This window comes from Natrix helvetica (genome assembly GCF_964273705.1).
Source record: "Natrix helvetica genome assembly, chromosome: 14".
NCBI classification, from domain to species: domain Eukaryota; kingdom Metazoa; phylum Chordata; class Lepidosauria; order Squamata; family Natricidae; genus Natrix; species Natrix helvetica.
Genome location: NC_138564.1, coordinates 8,673,469 through 8,695,541, shown reverse-complemented (window position 1 = coordinate 8,695,541; position 22,073 = coordinate 8,673,469). Strand labels below are relative to the sequence as shown.

Genomic DNA, 22,073 nt, shown 5'->3' with positions numbered 1-22,073 from the left:
GCAAAGGCAATGGGGAAGCCAGATTCACTCAACAACCCTGTTGCTAAGTGAACATCTGCAGTGATTCTCTTAACAAGTGTGGTAAGGAAGGTCGTAAAATGAGGCAAAACTTACCAAAATGCCTTGCTGAGCCACAGAAATGTGCAAACCTCACTTAAGGTTGGTGTTTTGGGCTCAGGTTTGGTCGTTTACCTGTATCATCATCATTTAACGACCCCATAATCCCTGGGGGGGGGGGGGCTGGGCAACCGAATGAGCGTTTTTAATGGCCAGATGCCCTTCCTGTTGCCAGTGCGGAATTTTGTTCAGCAGATATATTCTCATTGTGCCCAGAGAGAGAAATATCTTGCCTCTACCTAGGATCGAACTCACAGCCTCCTGATTGTGAGCTGAGAGCTCCACCTCTAGGCCACTGCACCACTCTATTGAGGTTTACCTGTATATCCTCCCTTTTCTTTCTCCCATAGGTCCAAAAACTTCTGTGCATGTGTCCTGTGGATATCCATGGGATTTTTCAGCTGGACGAGCGCCGCAGAGATGCTGTGATTGCACTGGGAATTTTTCTAATAGAGTCTGACCTGCAGGTACCATTCCCTTTATTCACAAATACTTTTTGAAAAAAAATAGATTTACAACCTCTCCTTCCTCGGGTTCTCCAGGCCACCGGCCACAAACTCAGTATACTGAAATAAAATTATTAAAACACCGTAATATCTCACATTTGCTAAATTTGTTTAGCCACGTTAATTCGCTTAAAGCAGTGTTTCTCCAGCTCGGCGATTTTAAGACGCGTGGGACTTCAACTCCCAGAATTCCCTTTGCTGGCTGGAGAATTCTGGGAGTTGAAGTTCCTATGGTTGGCAAACACTGGCCTAATTGGTTGTTTCTTTCCTGAAACCTTTCTCTGTGTATTTTCTGCTTAACCTTATTAGCCTCGTGGTGCAGATTATTCTGATAATTTGTGCAGTGCCTTTGAGCTGAGCTTGGCCTCATTCTTAGAGTCTCGAGATAACATTTTCCTACATGCATTCTCTTGTTTGTTGTTGTGACTTTTTTGTTTTGTTTTTTTCAGCACAAAGATTCGCTCATCCCTTACCTTCTCCGGCTATTGAGGGGCCTTCCCAAAGTGCAGTGGATTGAAGAAAGCAATTCTCGAAAAGGCCGAGGTGACTTTTTAAAAAGGGGGCAGGGAATGAGTTTAGCCAGATTTTAGGCTTAGGCCAGTGTGTCTTAACTTTAGGGACCTTAAGATGTATGGACGTCCACTCCCAGAATTCCGCATGCGGGCTGGACATTGAGTCTTTATTGACTAGCCCTTGGGCCATATCAAAGTGCAAAGTTTCAGAAACAAATTATTACTAAAAATTTGATAAAAGCAATTTAATAAGGGATTTGTGAAAACACAATTTAAAATGGAATTGGAATAAAATGCATTTTAAAATGGAATTGGAATAAAATACAGCCTAAAATGAAATTGGAACAGAGTACAATAATTTAAGATACAGATAAAACATGATAAAAGTTATATTTCGGTGTCACCCCTGCAATCTACCCCAATCAGTCCCACATATGCAGATCTCAACCCAACCATTTTGCTTAAGTATTGTGCTGTGTTAAATGTTATTTTCAGGTTCTGGCTGCCCATAAAGTAAGTTGTTTTGCTATAATGATCCCAATGGGTCCTTCGTTTGGTGTATGGACCAAGGTCCCTGTCTCTCACCCCCTTATACAAGCAACCATCCAATAGGGTGTGAGCCAAGTCTTCTCCCTCTGCCGCTCCGCAAATGCAAAGATGCTCATTGTAGGGTATAGAATGGAATCTCCCACATCTGACCGTTTTGTCAAGCTTTTTTGAATCTCGCTCGCTGTAAATATCTCCCTAAGATGCTTTGCCAGTTGTAACTTCAAATAGCTGTCTACTTGAAAAGTACGTTTGTATTTACTCAGCATGCTGGCTGGAGAATTCTGGAAGTTGAAGTCCGCACCTCTTTAAAATCCCCCAAGGTTGAGAAACATTGGTTTAGCCTAGACCAGAGGTGTCAGACTCTGGTGGCGTGCATTCATCTGGTTAATCGCGATCCTGATCTATTACCACACTTATAGGCACCCTTCCAGTCGCAGAAAACTTCAGCTTCTGTTTGGTAACCTTGCTGTCCGATGTGGCCTACAAAGATGCGTCTTTAAGAGAGCAGGTAAGACCGGTCATATGCCATTCAGTGCATTGACTTATTTTTTTTTTCTTATTGAAAGTCCCAAAGGTGCTTTTTTCAAGAAGCAAGTGGATTTCCTGGGGGTTTTTTTCTTTCTTTGAAGACGTTGAAGAATGCAAACGACCAGATGTCTGCAAGGAGTATAAATTCATTCCATTATCCACCCTTCAGTCAGAACTGAAGAAGCTTTCCGGATGAGAAGTGAAATGTCTTCAAAGGAAACCAGAAAGTCTGGTTGCCTCTCGAAAAAAAGCACCTTTGGGAAAACCATAAACTGGATGACTGAGAATTTCCATAGACAGAACTTGCTTAATGGCCACTTGTTCAGAATCTGTTCTAACTGGACGAGTGGTACTTATGACATGTCCTTGAAGTTCCGGCAACCCCTACAGTTACGTAATTGTGATTCATCACTCAGTAATTTCTGAGCGGTCATAACATCCCACAATTTCCTGCTGGCTTCCCATATGCAAACACATTGGGAAAGCCAGCGGGAAGTCAGAAGTCACAGTCACCTGAGGTCTTTGCTTAATGATCAATGGGGATTTGCTTAACAATGGCAACTAAGGATTGCCAGAACTGTGCAGTCACACAAAGTTGCACTTTACAACTGCATTGCTTAGTGACAGAAATTCCGGCCGCAATTATCGTCACTAAGCGAGAACAGTATCTCTGTCCTTGTTGCATTAGTCAAGTGGAGGACATTCATTCATTCATAACGCGATAAGGACCAAATGATTACTGGTGAGTAAACTTCACCAGTAAACCTCCAACTTCAAATAGCTAAAATCTCTTTTTGCAAACCTGTTTTCAACAATTAGCAATCGGGTGCTTAGAAAATATGTTAGTTATAGCTCTGGCTTTATCTTCGTTTCAACCTTCTGACACTTAACACTGTTACTTCATTCTGTAATCTTACATTACTGTTAATATTTTGTTATCCTCTGTTGCTAACAACCTGGAGTTAGAACATGAAACGTGTTTGTGTAATGTTAATTCTGCCCCTAGATTTTTTATTTTTAATTGCCTCCCTTTATTGTTACAGGTTTTGGAGCCTATATTACAAGTGATGCAAGTTCTCTTGGGGATGTGTCAATCTCCACAGATCCAGGATAAAGGTTTGTTTCCGATGTCATATTGCGCCTTGTAACAAAAAATATGAAATTTTTCTACCGCTGTTTTTTTTTAAAAAAGAATTTTTATTTTTAAAACAAACATTTACAAACCAAACATAAAAACATCTTCCAATTACATCCAGTGTGTCGGTTGTTTATGAAACTTTTGTGCGTCCTCTCCATAGTCCTCACTTAACAATTTGTATAACATCTCTTATTATCAATCTAATACACCGTATATGTATACATTATTATCATTGTTAATCATTTATTTGACTATAACTATTATTCCTTCATTTTATGCGAGATAGTCTAAATTTTGAATCAATTTATATTATAACAATTCATTACATCCTCCTAAATCCATCCAGTAGTAGTACATCTTTATATTATATTCTATGTCGTTCCCCCCCCCCCCCCTGTTTTCATTTGCAAATGACTAGTACAGATAGTCCTCAACTTATGGCCACAATTGAGCCTCAAATTTCCATGGCTAAGCAAGACCATTGTTAAATGAGTTAAATGACCCTTGGGACAGTTCAACCAGCTGTTATGTTGGATGAGGTAGATAAACCCCCAACGTCTTGCTTTTCCAGAATATTTGTGCAAATACGCCCTGCCTTGCCTCATCGGAATATCCCGGGCGTTTGGTCGCTATAGCCATTCAGAAGAAGCTTTGCTGTCCAAGCTTTTCCCCAAAGTGAGCCCGCATTCCCACCGGGCCTCCAGCGAACTGGATGGAATTCGGAGGCGTTCCTTCAATGACTTCCGCTCCATCCTTCCCAACTCCCTCCTGACCGTCTGCCAGGAAGGATCCTTAAAGAGGAAAACCAGCAGCGTTTCCAGCATCACACAGGTGGGGTTGCTTTTAGAAGATTTAAATCTACCTGTATCCCACCTCCCGAACCCCAGCCTCACTTTGACACCAGCCAGATGTTGTGTCTAGAATTGAATTTCCAATCTAGATGAAAAACTAGGGCACCGGGGTGAGGGTATTTCATCTTGAAAATTTGCACAGTTAAAATAGTGATCTTGATGATGATCATCTTTTAATGCCCCCATAATCCCACACGAGTCTGGGCAAAGGAATGGGGCTGAGTGTTTACTGCCCTTCCTGTCGCCAGGGCGGAGTTTTGTTCAGCAGATACATTCTCATGGTGCCCAGAGAGAGAAATATCTGCTTCTACCTAGGATCGAACTCACAGACCTCCTGATTGTGAGGCGAGAGCTCAACCTCTAGGCCACCGCACCACTCTATAAAAAATAATGGTGATGATGATGAGAAGTAACTCTGCCTGGAGCAATTAAGGGGTTAATGTACCAGGCTAGAAACCAGGAGACTGTGAGTTCTAATCCTGCTTTAATCGTGAAAGCTGGCTAGGTGACTTTGGGCCAATCCCCAGGAGATGGTGACTTCTAGTCCTGCTTTAGCCACAAAAAACAGATGGGTGATTTTGAGCCAGTCCCTAGGAGATGGTGAATTCTACTCCTGCTTTAGTCGCAAAAGCCAGTTGGGTGACTTTGGGCCAATCACCAGGAGGTGGTGAGTTCTAGTTCTGCCTTAGCTAAATCCAGCTGGGTGACTTTGGGCTAATCACCAGGAGATGGTGAGTTCTAGTCCCTCCTTAGGCACAAAAGCGACGTTCCTTTTAACTCTTATCCAGCACCAATTTAGTGCTGGCTTTCAGTTGACTAGATCCTTACGTACTGTAAGGCATGAGCAATAAATCAGCTGCACTGGAACTTAACGTGAGGTCCTAATTCTTCAAGCCCAAGAGAAGTTTGGATTTCGAAAGGCCTTCAACCAAGGGGAAATCAGTCGAAATGGCCCTTCTTCAAAATATTTCCATCGTAATTCTTCCCACCCAACCAGTGGGACAGAGTGAAGTCCAGCCCCATTGGATGGTATTTCATGCCTGTCTTTATATTTCAAGGTCAGTCCTGATCGTGGGATCCTCCTGCCCGGGTCTCCAGGAGGAACGGCCATACAGTATTTTGAAGGTATTTCTCTCTCTCTCTCTCTCTCTCTCCTTTTGCAAAAAATAAAGATCTAATTTTATTAAAGTGCCAACTGGATAGCAACCATGAATGTGACAGGTCCTTGATGCTCTCTGAGCTTGGTTTTCTTGCAGACGTTTCATGACCCAACTAGCTAACATCATCAGTCATAAAGGGAGTGGGGAGCACGGAGAGGAGGAAAAGGGGAGGATAGAGAAAGAGGACTGTGGGATCCTTGGTGCTCCCTGAGCTTGGTTTTCTTGCAGACGTTTCATGACCCAACTAGGTAACATCGTCAGTGATAAAGGGAGTGGGGAGCATGGAGAGGAGGAAAAGGGGAGGATAGAGGAAGAGGACTGGGGGGTCCTTGGTAGCTTGGTTTCATTACCCAAGCTAGGTAACATCTGTAATCTGATGATGAGCACCGATGATGTTACCTGGTTTAGCCTTCTTCATTATCAAGTTGAGTCTTCAAGAAAACAACCAAGTTAGAGAGCACCCCACTCTCCTCCTCCTCCTCCCCCTCTTCCTCCTCCAACCCCACTCTCTTCTAGCACTGATGATGTTACCTAGTTGGATCATGACATGTCTGCAAGAAAACCACCAAGCTCAGAGAGCACCAAGGACCCCTCATTGCAACCCTGAGCTACAAAGAAATATTCTCTCTTATTGAAACTGCTAATGCACTGGGCAACTTCTGACAATGGACAGCCAGAGCTTGTGATGTTATTCATCCTGCATTCCCCACCCATGCTAAACAGTGGTGGGTTCCGGATCCCGTTCCAACCAGTACGGTTGGAACGGGCCTGGCGTTGTTCGCGCGCATGCATCTTGCCGTCCAGCTGCTCGGCGGAGCGTCGTGCAGGCGCAGTATGCGCCCTGCGCGGAAGCGCCGAAAACTTTAAAGACAGGTAAGGAGGGCGGGCAGGTGGGCCCTCCAGAGCACCGTACCTGTGCGGTACCCGGTGCTCCGGGCAGGCTCCAGTACACCCGTACCGGGGCGTACTGCCTGCAACCCACCACTGATGCTAAACCATAGTTACCTTGTTGTGAGAGCTCTGTCGGTGCTACGGTTTTCTTGCAGGCTTTAAAGGAAATCCAGTTAAGCGTAGCCCCTTGGACTTTGGTTAAACTGTCGGCTTGGAGAGCGAATGTCTCCTTTGCTTCCATCTCTCCCGTTTTTGTCTCCGTGGCCAACAAAAGGGATCAGTGACCATGTTTCTCTTCCCTTCTTTAATAAGCAGGTTCCTATCTGCCAGATGGAAGCGCTGTGGATCCCGAATATTATTTCTCCACCATCAGCTCCAGTTTCTCTGTTTCGCCCCTCTTTAACGGGATCAGCAACAAGGAGTTTAACATTCCGCTAGAAATGCTTCGCCAGTTGTTGAACATGGTAAGTGGGCCGCCACTTTGAGAATAATGTACGATAAAGACGGGTGAAATGCTACCAGTTTGGACCAGTTCACCCGAACTGGTAGCAAAAATGCTACCCATTCGCCCGAACCGAGAAAGAATAGAATAGAATAGAATAGAATAGAATAGAATAGAGAAAATTAATGGAATAGAATACAGAAGAGGAATAGAATAGAAAATGACTGGAATGGAATAGAATAAAGAAGAGGCGTGTTTTGAAAACGTTTGGATTTTATACACACGTATCTTTCTCCATCCGTAGGTCAAACAAATAGTTGGGGATTCTGTTCTGAAAAAGCTGGATGCGGTGGCAACTGAAGTTATCGAGGTACGTTTCTTTTTGCAGGGAAAAAAATAGAAAATACTTGCAGCTCGGCTTTCAGATTTTGCCAGTGGTTTTGCTTTTCAAAGTTCTTTCATTTTAGTTTCGGAACGTTTCGTTACCAGACTAGCTAACATTATCAGCAGGATTTTTTTATCCTACTCCTCTTTAGCTTGTATACTGTGTTTTCCCAAAAATAAGACCGGGTCTTATTTTCTTTTGGGGACCCAAAATAAGCACTAGTGCTTATTTTTGGGGAGTGTCTTATTTTATATCCCTTGTGTATGGGAGGCCCAGTTCTTCTGCTTGCTCGTCGTGAGGTAGGAGGGATGGAGCTGCTAGGGATTCGAACTGCCGAACTGCCGACCTTTCTGATCGACAAGCTCAGCATCCTAGCCATTGAGCCACCCTTGGGCTTATATTAGGCACACATGGGAAAACTATACTAGGGCTTAATTTCGGGATAGGTCTTATTTTCAGGGTATGCCTCATATGGTCACTTGGTTGTTCGTTTGGAGCTGCATTTAAATTCTGAGCAGCTGATTGGTTCCCTGGTGGATTGGTCATCGCAATGGCCTAAGTCAGGGGTCGGCAACCTTAAACACTCAAAGAGCCACAAAGGTCCTAACCAGAAGCCCCCCGTTCAGCTTTGGAGCCGACCGGAAGTCTGGTCCCCCCACCATAGAGTCTCCTCCTAGTGTGGCATCCTTTTTCCTCTACCTGTCCTAACCGAAAGCCCTATCAATTGTGGAGCCGATCGGTGACAGGGAGCCGCAGCAGAGGGATGAAAGAGCCACATGCGGCTCCAGAGCCGTGGGTTGCCTACCACTGGCCTAAGTCAACATGCTTGTTCATTGCTCCTTTGGGAGACTCGTGTCTTCATTCTTTGAAAGGAATTGCCACCGTGCAAATCCGATATCTTTAAAGTTTGCCCTTGAATTGACCCTTTCTGTTAAATGCTTTGCAGGCCAATCCGCACGTCGAGCAGTTCTACAAAATGTTTAGCGACCCTTTGTACGTTGCTCAATTCAAGATGCTGAGAGACACCCTGTACCATATGAAAGGTAGGAGGATTGCGGTCATAAAAAAAGAAGGAACTTCCGTTGGATCATTGGCCCCTAAAAGGCGTCAATAAGCTTTTTGACTTTCTGGTGATATAAAAGAGTAAGAATAGAATAGAATAGATATACCCAGTTCCTGCAACCGTTCTTCATATGTTTTAGCCTCCAGTCTCCTAATCCTCTTTGTTGCTCTTCTCTGCACTCTTTCTAAAGTCTCCACATCTTTTTTACATCACGGCGACCAAAATTGCATGGGTTTTCACGAATGTTAATCTCAAAATATCTTAGGCGTTTTCCTACCGAATATTCCCAGAGTCCCAGACTGTATTCCCCTGTTGCTCATCTGTAGAAAACTCTTGAGTGGTTTAATATGAAGAACCTTTGTCAAAGGGGAATAAAAATAGTTCTGGTTTTGAAAGAACGGCCAATTAAGTTTAGGATTCCAGCGTTTTAAATAACCTGATGTGTTTTGTGCTACACAATCACAGATATGTTTTTTGTCAGAATTCTACTTATTCCCCCCCTTTTTTTTCCTTTCTTTTCCGTCTCTTAGATCTTCCCAACTCTTTTGTGAAAGAAATTCACGATTTCGTGCTGGAACAATTCAACACCAGCCAGCCAGAGCTTCAGAAGCTCCTTCACGAAGTCGATAAATTGCACAGCGAGCTGAATCCGCTGAAATTGCGTTGCCAGGCAAACGCCGCCTGCGTGGATCTGATGGTTTGGGCTGTGAAGGATGAGCAAGGTGAGACTCACGTACAGGTAGGCAAGTGAGACATTGGTTAAGTGGGTTTTTCCCCCTTTGACGACTTTCTGTCACCTGCATAGGTAGTCCTCAACTTACAACACTTCGAAGTTACAACGGACTGAAAAATGTGACATGACCATTTTTCATACAGGACAACCGTTGCAGCATCTCCATGGTCACCCAATCAAAATTCGGATGCTTGGCAGCTGTCTCATATTTATGACAGTTGCAGTGTCCCTGGTGTGGGTGTGGGTGTGGGTGTGTGTATGTCATGTGATCCTTTTGCCACCTGACAAGCAAAATCAATGCAGAAACCAGATTTACTTAACAGCCACGTTACTAATTTAAGGACGGCAGGGATTCACTTAACAAACGTGGTGAGGAAAGTTGTAGAATGGGACAAAGCTCACTTACCAAATTTCTCATGTAGCCACATAAATGTTGGGCACAATTGGGGTCGTCCGTTGAGGACTACCTGCCTGGGTAGACACCATGGCTAACGGCTGCGGTGTGCAACGACCATTTGAAAAATTTACTTCCCGATCAATACTTGCATTTACATCTGACAGGCATTTTTGCTTGTGACAAGCAGAGTTACTGTATTTTTCAGAGTATAAGACGCACCCCCCCCCAAAAAAGAGGAGTGAAAATCTGGGTGCATCTTATACACTGAATGTAGTCCCGCCCACCTGTCAGCCCCCACTCTTTGGCCTCTGCCACCCAGTAATTTGCCTCCTTGCGGCAAACAGACTGTTTCAGCTTCAGCACAGCCTGATTAGCACAAGCAGCTGATTATCGGTTGGATCCGCCTCCTGACCATCAGTTGTTTCAGTCTGCAAGGATTGCCATTGCCGCCTCTGCGGGCCCCATTTTCGGCCTCCGCATCCCTGCAGCCTGAAACAGCGGATCGTGGAGAGGCCGATCTAATTGGCAATCAGATGCTTGTGCTAGTCAGGCTGTGCTGAAACTGGAATTAAAACAGGCTGTTTGCTGCAAGGAAGCAAATTGCTGGGAGGCAGAGGCAGATTTTTTCCCCTTTGTTTTCCTCTCCAAAAGCTAGGTGTGTCTTATACTTCGGAGTGTCTTATACTCCGAAAAATACAGTAATCCTGTACAGTAATACCTAAGGTGGAAATAAACTTGTAAGGCCAAGTTGCATGATTTTTCACTTAGTGACTGTCCCTGATCCTAATTGTAGTCACTGAAAGAGGGCTACCTTTGTTGCACTGGTTTTGCAAGTTCGAGCACATCTGTATCTGTTTTCTTTTGATATTCTCTTGAGTTTAAATCTCTTCCTTTTTGTTCTCTTGCAATCCAGGAGCAGAAAACCTCTGCATCAGGTTGTCTGAAAAGTTGCAGTCCAAGACCTCCAGCAAAGTGATCATCGCCCACTTGCCTCTTCTGATCTGCTGCTTACAGGTGCGGTGGAGTGCAGCCTGGATTCCCAGGAGGGAGGGTGGGCGGCTTCCCAGAGGGCAGAGAGGCAGCGGAGCTTGGAATCTCCAGCAGGCGGGCAGGAAGAAGGCCGAGCTTCTCACAGATTAACGGAGTTGGAAGGGACCTTGTAGGCCATCTAGTCCAACCCCCTCGCCCAAGCAGGAGACCCCACACCATTTCTGACAGATGGCAGTCCAGTCTCTTCTTGAAAGCTTCCAGGGATGGAAGCTCCAGTTCCCCACATTGGGGAATAGACTTTAAGGATCAGTTAGAGCCAGGATTGTGTGGTCTTTCTTCCATGTGTCATAAGTAACTTTCCTTATCTTTCTCCCCCCTCCCCCCCCCCAGGGTCTCGGCCGCTTGTGCGAGAGGTTCCCCGTGGTGGTTCACTCAGTCACTCCTTCTTTGCGGGATTTCTTGGTGATTCCCTCTCCAGTCCTGGTGAAATTGTACAAATATCACAGCCAGTACCAAACAGGTATGTTCGGTTCGCTCATTAGACCCCACTCTGAAATGTTTGTCCCATTCACGGCTGACTTTGTCTTGTGTCTTCCTGGTCAGTTGAGCAGCCCAATTGGTTTTTCTTTGAGGGTGGAGGGTCGTTCTTTGAGCTTGTGAGTCGATTTCCAAAGGTGTTACCAAGCTAGATAACAACAGTGGAGTTTAGGGGGCATCAGTGTTCTTCGGTTCAAAAGGGCTTCATAAGTGGGTGTATCAGGTGAGGGTCTTGTGATGGGTGAGGTGTGAATTGTTCTGACTGAGGCTTCCCAAGAGTATGAAGCAAACTCCTGGTCCCAACAAAAAAACCTTTTTTTAATTGACTGTGAATTCTGCTCATTCACATCCAGCAAAGTCTTTCAAGGGAGGATTTACAGTCACAGACCTTCTCTGGCTTGGAGAGCTGCCAGGCCGATCTCTGCAGAACCTGGCAAGGAGTCTCGGAGAGTCACGAACCAATGAAGCGAACTAATGGTCTCCTGCAAACTCCACTCCCCTTTCGCTCCTCTTTTATTTCCTCTGGGAGGGGCCATTCATCGTCCACCTGTGGCCTTACTCCCAAGTCGACCCCTGTTCCTTAGCTGCTCCCTTCGTCTGGCAACTCTGTGCATGCGCACACTGGGAACAGGCTCCAGCTGTCCTTCTGGCTCACTGATCTCCCACTCCGAAGGCAGCTGGTAAGTGTCAGACGGCCCTGACCCCATCTCTGCCTCTGACACAGAGCCCTCATCTGAGCCTTCCCCAGACTCCAGGACTGGCCCATGTCCCTCGCCAACCTCCTCACTGTGCGAATCTGGTGGCCCACAACAGACAGACAGACAGACAGACAGATGAATATAGCTCTATATGAATGAATATAGAGCTCAGGATGGCTGCATGTAAGGAAGGTCGTAAAACAGGGGAAAACTCACTCAGCAACCCTCCCCGTTTCTTCTCCCCTTAGGCACCAACGACATCAAGATCAGCATAACCAATGAGCACGCCGAGTCTACGTTGAGCGTAATGTCGGGCAAGAAAAATGAGTCCTCCATGTACGAACAGCTCCGGGACGTTGCGATTGATAACATCTGCAGGTAAGCTTTATGACAGGTGTGCAAAGAGGTTGGTTCTCTCAGCAGGTAGAAAAGCCACCCTGGGTTCTTAGCGAAAGGCAGATGTTGCCAACGCCTTTACGGCCGTAACTGGAGGACTATCCCAAAGGTGCTTTTTTCAGCGGGCAAGTGGACTTTCTTGTTTTTTTTTCTTTGAAGACGTTTCACTTCTCCTCCAAGAAGCTTCTTCAGCTCTGACTGGATGGTGGGGAAGGGCAAGGAAGCTTCTTGGAGGAGAAGCGACATGCTTTCAAAGAAAAATGACAAGGAAGTCCAGTTGCCTCCTTAAAAAGCACCTTGGCATGGAAGGACACTTTGATTCCTACCACGGAAGAATAGCAATAGCACTTAAGACTTATATACCGCTTCATAGTGCTTTCCAGCCCTCTCTAAGTAGGCTGGAAATAATAATATATTATTGCTGACTCTGCAATAATACAGTAAATTATATATTATTATTGTTGCTGCTGTTGTTATATACTTTATTCATTAAACATGAAACTCAGTCAACCAAACATTCAAAAGCGCATCACGAATACCATTGACTGGTGCTAACGGTTGATAAGATGCCTTAATCATTGGTTCTTCACTTTTCTGGATGTAATCATTCAAGCTGTGTTCGTTCTTCTTCTGCAGTCTGCTTTACTTGTAGGAGTCCTCGACCACCCTCTGCTCTTGGTAAAATTATGTCTCTTGCAGGTGTTTGAAAGCCGGTCTGACCATCGATCCCGTCATCGTCGAAGCCTTCTTAGCCAGTTTATCGAACCGTCTCTACATCTCCCAAGAAAGCGATAAGTAAGTGACTTCAATGTTGCAAAGTGATCTCGCAGAGTGACAAAGAGTTGGAAGGGGCCTTGGAGGTCTTCTAGTCCAGGGGTCGGCAAAATGCGGCTCCGGAGCCGCGTGGGGCTCTCTTTCATTCTTCTGCTGCAGCTCCCTGTCGCCGGTCAGCTTCACAATGGATAGGGCTTTCGGTTAGGACAGGTAGAGGGAAAAGGATGCCGGGCTAGGAGGAGACTCTATGGTGGTGGGGGGAAAGTGGACTTCCTGTCGGCAGAGGAAAAAGAATGGGAGGGGGCTTCCAGTTAGGACCTTTGTGGCTCTTTGAGTGTTTCAGGTTGCCAACTCCTGTTCTAGTCCAACCTTCCCTGCTCAAGCAGGAGATCTCTACTTCCTTCCTCGAGATCTCGTCTGGGAGTTATTACCGTATTTTTCAGAGTATAAGACGCACCTTTTCCCCTCAAAAATGAGGCTGAAAATCTGGGTGCGTCTTATCAACGGAATACAGCATTTTTTTGCCTCCTGAACCCCCCCCCCTTCACCAAAATGGCCGTGCAGAGCCTTTAGGAGGCTTTCAGAGTGCTCCTGGGGGCTAGGGAGGGCACAAATGAGCGAAAAATGGGCCGTTTTTGCTCGCTTCTGCCCCCCAGCCCCCAGGAGCATTCTACAAGCCTCCTAAAGGCTATTCAAGCCCTTAAAAAAAAACAGGCGTGTTTTTGCGAAAAATGGGCTGTTTTGGGGATGTCTGCAGAGTGAAAAAACTTTTTTTTTTATTTGCCTCTTCAAAACCTTCGTGCGTCGTATACTCTGGTGCGTCTTACACTCTGAAAAATACGGTATCTCTTTTTTTTAAAAAAAATACAAAATCATCTGGTTTCAGCACAGATCCTTTGCAAATCTGGAATTTGGTGTTTTCCGCGAGATAGTTCTGCAACCTCCTCCTCCTCTCTGAAAACCCTACTTCCTTCTAGCATTGATGATGTTACCTAGTTTGGGTCATGAAACGTCTGCAAGAAACCAAGCAAGGGCAGAGAGCACCAAGGACCCCTCATTTCAACCCTGAGCTACAAATATTCTCCCTTTATTGATAGATATTTTTTTTTTTACATTCACACGCGTGCAGATTTTTTTAAAATAGTGACTTGTTTTCTTTAAGGGAAGCCCACCTTATTCCAGACCATACAATCCGTGCGCTGGGCCACATAGCCGTGGCTCTGAGGGACACCCCCAAAGTGATGGAACCCATTCTGCAGATCTTGCAGCAGAAGTTCTGCCAACCGCCGTCTCCTCTTGACGTGCTCATCATCGACCAGCTGGGCTGTTTGGTTATCACCGGAAATGTAAGGATGTGTCAATTGCCTGGGAAGCTGTCAATTCCAACCATCATTCTGGGTGAATCACCGCAGTTGATAAGTTAGCAATATGGTTGTTAAGTGAATCTGATTTTTGTTGTGGCCTGCCAGTGGCTAGCGGAGCTGGCAGCAGATTCGGACAGTGAGGAGGTTGGGGAGGAACATGGGCCAGTCCTGGAGTCTGGGGAAGGCTCTGATGAAGGCTCTGTGTCGGAGGCAGAGCGGGGGCCAAGGCCGTCTGGCAGTGATCAGTTGCCTTCGGAGCTAGACAGCAGTGAGGCAGAGGAACAGCTGGAGCCTGTTCCCAGTGTGCGCATGCGCAGAGCTGCCAGAAGAAAAGAACAGCTCAGAAATAAGGGTCGACTCGGGAGTAAAGCCACAGGTGGACAGTGAATGGCCCCTCCCATAGGAAATAAAAGAGGAATGAAAGGGGGGGTGGGCTTTTGCAGGAAACCATTCATTCATTCGGTCGTTAGGTTCATTTCAGGAGTGTGAAGATCTGTCCCTGAATCTCAGAGACTCTGTGCCCAGTCTTTCCTTGTAAATATTTGGAAAATATTTACAGGGCAGCTTTCCAAGATAGATAAGGTCTGTAGTGGTAAATATTCCTTTGAAAAACTGCTTGCCAGGCCTTGGCTGAATGTGAACGAGAGGAATTCACATTCGTTTAATAAAAGGGGGTTTGTCAGGAGCAGGACTCTGCCTCCTGCTTTTTGGGGAAGCCTAGCTTAGAACACCTTTGAACCCCATGTGCCAAATGAGGATTACTCCAAAGTGCACCAAGCTGGGTTCAACTGACTTTTCACATCTAGGAACAGCCTGCAAAGACTCTGCCACGTCTCCTTTCTCAGGAGGACCTCTTGGGACCTAGAACCTCCTTCATTTCCTTGAAGCTTCTAGAGATCTTCTAAGACAGGGCGTCAAACTCAAAGCCCGCAGGGTGCTTAGATCTGGCCTGGGTGGCTGGACTGGAAATAGCAAACGACCGGTCCGCGGTGCCCCTGCTAGCAAAAACAAGCTATGGGCGCCGCCCCCCACGCCCCGTTTTGGCCGGCAGGGTGCTGCAGGGGGGCATCTGTCTTGTGTCCTCCCCCTCCCGGACGGCACCCAGAGGACAATAACAAAGCTAGTCCAGCCCTCCCAGAAATCCAGTTTGGCACCCCTGTTTTAAGAGATCGCGTTCGAGATTCAATTCCCATTCATGGCGTCAGGGTTAAGGCTTTCATTTGTTTTGTACCCAAGGTTTTTGTCTTCCCCCTGCTAATGTAGGTTTCATTTCCTTATTTCCAGCAATATATTTACCAGGAGGTGTGGAATTTGTTCCAGCAGATCAGCGTGAAAGCAAGCTCCATTGTATATTCTGCGACTAAAGACTATAAAGATCACGGATACAGGTAACTTAATTTTTTTTTGCTGCGCTATTAAAATATATATTTTTAAAAATTACTGGTTGATGTGAACGTTTGTAGATTTTTTCCCTCCCTTTCCTTTTTTTTTTTTAAATCTAGAAACTGATGCTTCACACAACAGTAAAAATGGCTACCCAGTTGTTGTTTTTTATCAGGGTGTTAGATCTGGAGCCACCTGGATTTATTCTATTTTCTTTGTTTTTGAGCACGATGGCTCAGTGGTTAAAGACGCTGAGCTTGTCGGCTAGAAAGCTGACAGTCCGTGTTTGAGACCCAAGTGCCATGCGATGGGATGAGCTCCTGCTCCTTGCCCCAGCTCCTGCCCACTTAGCAGTTCGAAAGGGTGCAAATGCGAGTAGATCAATTGTTAGAAATTCTGTTTATATAAAGTACCATACAAAGCAAACAAAGAGCACAGTCACCATGTGCTTTACTCCTCAACCATATAACGGTAACAGCAAACAGGAAACACTACTTAGAACAAAAGAGTACATATACCATAGATCCATACTGCCCTCTACTGGCTGAATACTGCTCTAGTTGTTGCATACAAATACATTGCAACAATGAATTCAAACACCAATAGGTATCACTTCAATGGGAAGGTAACAGCGTTCTCTGCACCTTTGGCATATAGCCACGGTGGCCACATGACCAAGGTAAATGTCTTCGGACAGTGCTGACTCCCTCGGCTAAGAAACAGAGATAAGCACTTCCTTCTAGTTGGACACAACTGGACAGGAAAAACCTTTACCTGTATTTAGTTATTAAATTGCCACCTGTCTCAGGTAGAGGGATTATCTAAGTCCTGTTTTTCAAGGCTTTTCAGAGAAAGCCAGCCTGCAGAGATGGCAGCAGTGTCAGACAGTGAGGAGGCTGTGAAGGCACATGGGCCAGTCCTGGAGTCTGGGGAAGGCTCGGACGAGGACTCTGCATCGGAGTCAGAGAGGGGGCCATCTGGTAGTTATTTGCTGCCTCCAGAGCCTCCAGACTCTGACATCAGCGAGGCGCAGAAGAACAGTGTGAGCCTGTTCCCAGTCTGCGCATGCGCAGAGCTGCCCGAAGGCAAGAACAATTAAGAAAACAGCGTCGACTCAGGAGTAAGGCTTGGAGATGATTGGCCCCTCCCATAAGACATCAAAGAGGAGAGAACGGGACAATGAGCTTTTGCAGGAAGCAATTCATTCACCTGGTCGGTTCAAGCTTTGAAAAGTTTGACTCTGTGCTAAGTTTGGCCTTGCTCCGCATTTGGCACTTAGGACCCTGGCAGCCTTCCAAGGGAGATAAGGTGGGTGTTTATCCACATTCCCCTGAAAGCAACTCGAACAGACATCTGTCGGAATCTTCACAGACTGTTGGTGAATCCGTGCGGGCTGTGAATGACCCATAATTCACAGCCGTATAAATAAAAGAGGGTTTTTGGCACGAAGATTGTGATGTATGCTTTCTCAGGAAGCTTAGGTCAGAACAAGGAGTTTCAAAGTCCCTTTCATAATCTTACCCAGCTTTGAACAGGAGAAAAAATTAGATAGCATGTTTCATCAGAAAGCTGATGCTTCTCGTTTTCTTTTCTTTATTTCCCCCCTCTTCTGTTCTTTCTTCTGCTTTCTCATCAGGCACTGTTCCTTGGCTGTTATTAATGCCCTGGCTAACATAGCTGCCAATATACAGGTTGAACACCTTGTAGACGAGCTGCTGATGAATTTGTTGGAACTTTTTGTGCAGCTGGGGCTGGAAGGAAAACGGGCCAGCGAGCGGGCGAGTGAGAAAGGACCGGCGCTGAAGGTAGGCAAGGAAGCGATGCCGATCTCCAAAGTTGATGGAGTCATCATCCAAGCATGGATTAACTCCGTCCAGTATCCAATAGGACTGAGTCTACAAACTGTGACGTCACACCTCCTGTGGTAGCTCCTCCCAGCTTTCAGACTCAGTCTATTTTTAACTGGCCGTGCCTTTGCTTCTATCCTCCGATTTTGGAAACTTTAGATAGGAACATATTTCAATTTGGCTTCTTTGTATTTCTAATAAAATGTCTCCTGCCTCCAATTACCATCAGAGTAGGCAGGAAAAGTGTTGCGGTGATCTGCGGCCTCGCCCTAATGGCTAGCAAGCTAGGAGGCCGCCATGAGTCAGGTCAGGAGCGGCCCACTGAGGATCTATGCAGCAGAAGAGTTCCGCGGCAACAAGCCCATGGGGGCAGGGGGGGGTAACCCCAGCACACAGAGTAAAGGAACGAAAACCCCAGAATATTTAAAATAATTAAAAACAACTATTAAAATCCTGGCAAATAGATGGGCAAGAAATGGAAGTAGTAACAGATGTTGTTTTCCTGGGCTCCAAGATCATCGCAGATGGGGACTGCAGCCAAGGAATCAAAAGATGCTTGCCCCTGAGGAGGAAAGCTATGGCAAATCTAGACAGCATCCTAAAAAGCAGAGACATCACCCTGCCAACAGAAGTGCGTCTAGTCAAGGCTGTGGTTTTCCCAGTTGCAATATATGACTGTAAAGGTTGGACCCTAAGAAAGGCTGAGCGTCAAAGAATGGAGGCCTTTGAACTCTGGTGCTGGAGAAGACTCCTGCATTGAGTCCCTTGGACTGCAAGGCGATCCAACCGGTCAATCCTAGAGGAGATCAACTCCAACTGCTCTTTAGAAGGCCAGATCCTGAAGAGGAAACTCAAAGACTTTGGCCACTTGAGCTTAAGAGCTAAAAGAATGCTTGTTTCTTTCCCCCCCTTCCAGTTTCCTGTTCTCAGTTGGTCTATTTTGTCTTTCACAGGCCTCCAGCAGTGCAGGCAACCTCGGTGTGCTGATCCCTGTTATTGCTGTGGTGAGTGATCACTTTGTCTCCCAAAACAGCGCGTGGTTTTAAGCTGAACAAGAAGCATTGCAGGAAATCTGGAGAAACTTCTCCCGAGAGCTTTTCGGCCGGGTGCACATGCTATGCTAGCAGTTAGAACTGTGATGGCGATCTTAAGGCACGCGTGCCGGAAGTGGCACACAGAACCATCTCTCCGGGCACGCCAGCCATTGCTCCGGGTTCCTGCCAGCTGGTCTTTGCACCTGGAACCACTGGAAAATGGAAGACCAGGTGACCGCCGCACAAGCGCACGCCAGAAACCAGAAGTGCAGCTTCCCGGCACTCACATGCGCACCGGGGAACTGGTCTTCTGGTTTCTGGCACTCCCACGCATGCACCCTGGGGAGCTGCTCTTCCGGGGAGCTGCTCTTGCGGGGAGCTGCTCTTCCGGTTTCCGGCACTCCCACGCATGCACGCTGGGGAGCTGCTCTTCCAATTTCTGATGCTCCCCTGTCCGTGCGCTCCCGTTCACCTACACTGAGTTAGAAGATCATTAACCATCTGTTTGAAAGTCTACGGAGATTCGCAGTCACCCAGGTTGTGGTTGTCCCAAAGGGGCTTTTGTCACAAGGCAACTGGGCTTTCTTTGTTTTCCCCCCTTGAAAACGTTTCCCTTCTCGTCCAAAGAACCTCCTTCGATTCTGATGAAGCTTCTCGGACGAGAAGCGAAATGTCTTCAACAAATAACAAGAAAGTCCAGTCGCCTCTTGGAAAAAAGCACTTTTGGGATGATTTTGTTGGCACATCTGCTTGACATTTCAAATTGTTCTTGTCGGCCACTTCTCACCACTTGCCGGGGCCACAGGTTGGAGAACGCTAACTAAAGCAGCTTAGCCTGGCGTCTTTTAAGAAAACCGCTGGTTTTCTGCAAAAGCTGGGGGAAAAAATATTGAGGACGTATTCAATGAGACCATTAGAATACAAGGTCCTGCATTTTTAGACAGCTTTGTGGGCGAGATGAAAAAGAAAAAATATAACGGAGTGGTGTTGAAAGAAACTTTTCCAGATGATACGTTGCAGGTTTATCAGAAGTCCGAGACCCTGACGTGTAAGCATACTTTTTGTTTTTAAGTCTGGCTTCTCAAAATAATATTTTCCGCTGCAGTTGTTCATGAAGGGCAAAAGTCATGCTTGCGCGAGTCGAAACAGGTTTATCTTTCATGGCTGTTCTCTTTTTTTAAAACCTGTATACGAGAGGCGGCCACAAAGAGGAGGTAGGTCAATTTATTTTCCAAAGCACCAGAGGGCAGGACAAGAAGCAACGGGTGGGAATTAATCCAGGAGAGAAGCAACCTGGAATGAAGGAGGAATTTCCTGATAGTGAGGACAATTAACCAGTGGAATAACTTGTGAGTGCTCCATCACCCGGGGTGGGGTTCAAGAAGAGATTGGACAGCCATTCCTCTAAAATGAGATAGGGCAACGATGGGGAACCTTTTCGGCACCAAAAAGGAACATGCGTGCTTACGCCAGAGCGCCAGAAACCCAAGGATCAGCTGGCTGGCACATGCATGCCTGGTTTGGCTGGTTTTTTTAGCCATTTATAGGCTGTTTTGGGCCCAAAACCGGTGAGAAAATGGCCCCAAAACGGTCTGAAAAACGGCCAGGTTTTCGGCTGTTTTTGGCTGTTTTTCGGACATTTTTCAGGCCATTTTTGGCCTGTTTTGGCCTAAAATGGCCTGTGTTTTGGCCACAAACTGGCCAGAAAACAGCCCCCAAAACTGCCTGAAACAGCCTGAAAAATGGCCTGAAGTTTGGCTGGTTTTGGGCCATTTTCAGGTTGGTTTTGGCCTGAAAACAGCCTGAAAAATGCCAGTTTTGGGGCATTTTTCTGGGCTGTTTTCAGGCTGCTTTTGGCCCCAAACCAGCCAGAAAACTGCCTGGAAAACTGCCTGGAAAATGCCCTGGATTATGGCTGGTTTTGGGCCATTTTCAGGTTGGTTTTTTTGGCCTGAAAACAGCCTGGAAAATGCCCTGTTTTGGGGCCATTTTTCGAGCTGTTTAGTGGCATTCTGGCACCCGGGAAGATCAGCTGAGAATGCTCCTGTGTGCCACCTCTGGCACGCATGCCATGGGTTCGCCGTCATGGAGATAGGGTCTCCTGCTTGAGGAGGGGGCTGGACTAGAAGACCTCCAGGGTCCCTTCCAGCTCTATTCTGATTCTAATGTGAAGCCCTAGAGATATTCCCCGACTTGCGACTCTGATGGACCATTTCTACAAGAAGCTCCGTTTCCCCCCCCCCCCCCTTGTTGGTTTTCTTCCAATGAGAGGCAGACATATTTCTTTATTCTTAATTTGGTGGTGTTTTGGCTCCAAGAAATTAAAGCCTTTTTCCAGGGCCCCACGAGAGCGTCTTCCCTCCCACTTGAGGACTTGATTTTACCCCCAGGGCTTCCAACCACATTACAGGTAGTCCTCAACTTGCCACAGTTCACTTAGTGTCTGTTCAAAGTTACAACATCACTGGGAAAAAGTGGCTTAGGAGCGTTTCTTTCACCCTTATAACCCCATGGTCACGTAATCAGAATTCAGAGGCTTGGCAGCCGATTCGTATTTATGATGGTTGCAGCGTCCCTGGGTCACGCGATCCCCTTTTGCGACCAAGGGGGCATCCAGATTCACTTAACAACCATGTGACTAACGTAACCGTTAGTACGCGGCAAGGAAAGTCGTTAAATGGGCCAAAACTGACTTAACCAATTTCTCACTCAGCAGCATCAATTCTGAGCTCAGTTGCGGTCGTAACTTGAGGACCACCTGTTCTTCAAAGTCACTGGTGTTTGATCAGACAGGCTCTAATCTGATTTTTTTCTCCCCCCCCCTCCCTCCACTGCTTGTCACTCAGCAAATACAATCCCGAGTATTGACAGAAGTTAATGGTTACCTTAAGGGTTTGTAAAGCAAATATTTAGCTTCCTTGCAAAATTTGTGATGATTGTGAGTTCTCGGTTGGGATTGCCTGTGTATTTTCTTTTGGACCTTCTTTTTTAAACCTTGGTGGTAGCAGCGCTTCACGACGGGTTAAAAGGACAATTTTGATATACAGGAATATCTCTGCCTACAGCTGAGCATATTAACAGCCATGGGTCAACGAGTAAGCATTTATAAAGAGAGAGGAAATTGAGGATTGTGGGGGGAATAAGATTCCAGCAGGCCATAAAATGTTTGTTCTTAGTTGTGAAGTTGTGTCCAACCCATTGTGACCCCATGGACAACGTTCCTCCAGGCCTTCCTGTCCTCTACCATCCTCTGGAGTCCATTTAAGCTCAAGCCTACTGCTTCAGTGACTCCATCCAGCCACCTCCTTCTCTGTCGTCCCCTTCTTTTGCCCTCCATCGTTCCCAGTATGAGGCTCTTCTCCAGGGAGTCCTTCCTTCTCCTTAGGTGGCCAAAGTCTTTGAGTTTCCTCTTCAGGATCTGGCCTTCTAAAGAGCAGTTGGAGTTTATCTCCTCTAGGACTGATCGGTTGGATCGCCTTGCAGTCCAAGGGACTCGCAGGAGTCTTCTCCAGCACCAGAGTTCAAAGGCCTCCATTCTTTAGCATTCAGCCTTCCTTATGGTCCAACCGTCACAACCATCCATTGCAACTGGGAAAACCATAAGCCTTGACTATACACACTGTCTAGATTTGCCATAGCTCTCCTCCCCAGGAGCAAGCGCCTTTTGATTCCTTGGCTGCCGTCCCCATCTGCGGTGACCTTGGAACCCAGGAAAATAAAATCAGTCACTACCTCCATTTCTTCCCCATCTATTTGCCAGGAGTTCAAAGGCCTCCAT

At 46.3% G+C, this 22,073-nt stretch overlaps 1 protein-coding gene across 2 annotated transcripts in view; it reads left to right on the top strand.

The window, feature by feature from the left end:
- PI4KA (phosphatidylinositol 4-kinase alpha) overlaps positions 1-22,073 on the top strand; it is a 72,603-nt gene that overhangs the window by 2,689 nt on the left and 47,841 nt on the right. The window contains exons 2-19 of one of the 2 annotated variants that reach the window (XM_081966835.1): positions 468-584; positions 1,073-1,166; positions 2,104-2,192; positions 3,256-3,328; positions 3,922-4,181; positions 5,260-5,326; positions 6,568-6,716; positions 6,999-7,064; positions 8,026-8,122; positions 8,673-8,864; positions 10,186-10,286; positions 10,653-10,782; positions 11,746-11,875; positions 12,593-12,688; positions 13,830-14,013; positions 15,316-15,419; positions 17,051-17,219; positions 18,215-18,265. In XM_081966835.1, coding sequence (XP_081822961.1) covers positions 468-584; positions 1,073-1,166; positions 2,104-2,192; positions 3,256-3,328; positions 3,922-4,181; positions 5,260-5,326; positions 6,568-6,716; positions 6,999-7,064; positions 8,026-8,122; positions 8,673-8,864; positions 10,186-10,286; positions 10,653-10,782; positions 11,746-11,875; positions 12,593-12,688; positions 13,830-14,013; positions 15,316-15,419; positions 17,051-17,219; positions 18,215-18,265 — 2,169 coding nt within the window. Of the gene's footprint in view, positions 1-467; positions 585-1,072; positions 1,167-2,103; positions 2,193-3,255; positions 3,329-3,921; positions 4,182-5,259; positions 5,327-6,564; positions 6,717-6,998; positions 7,065-8,025; positions 8,123-8,672; positions 8,865-10,185; positions 10,287-10,652; positions 10,783-11,745; positions 11,876-12,592; positions 12,689-13,829; positions 14,014-15,315; positions 15,420-17,050; positions 17,220-18,214; positions 18,266-22,073 lie in introns of both variants that reach the window. The other variant, XM_081966834.1, reaches the window with a different exon arrangement.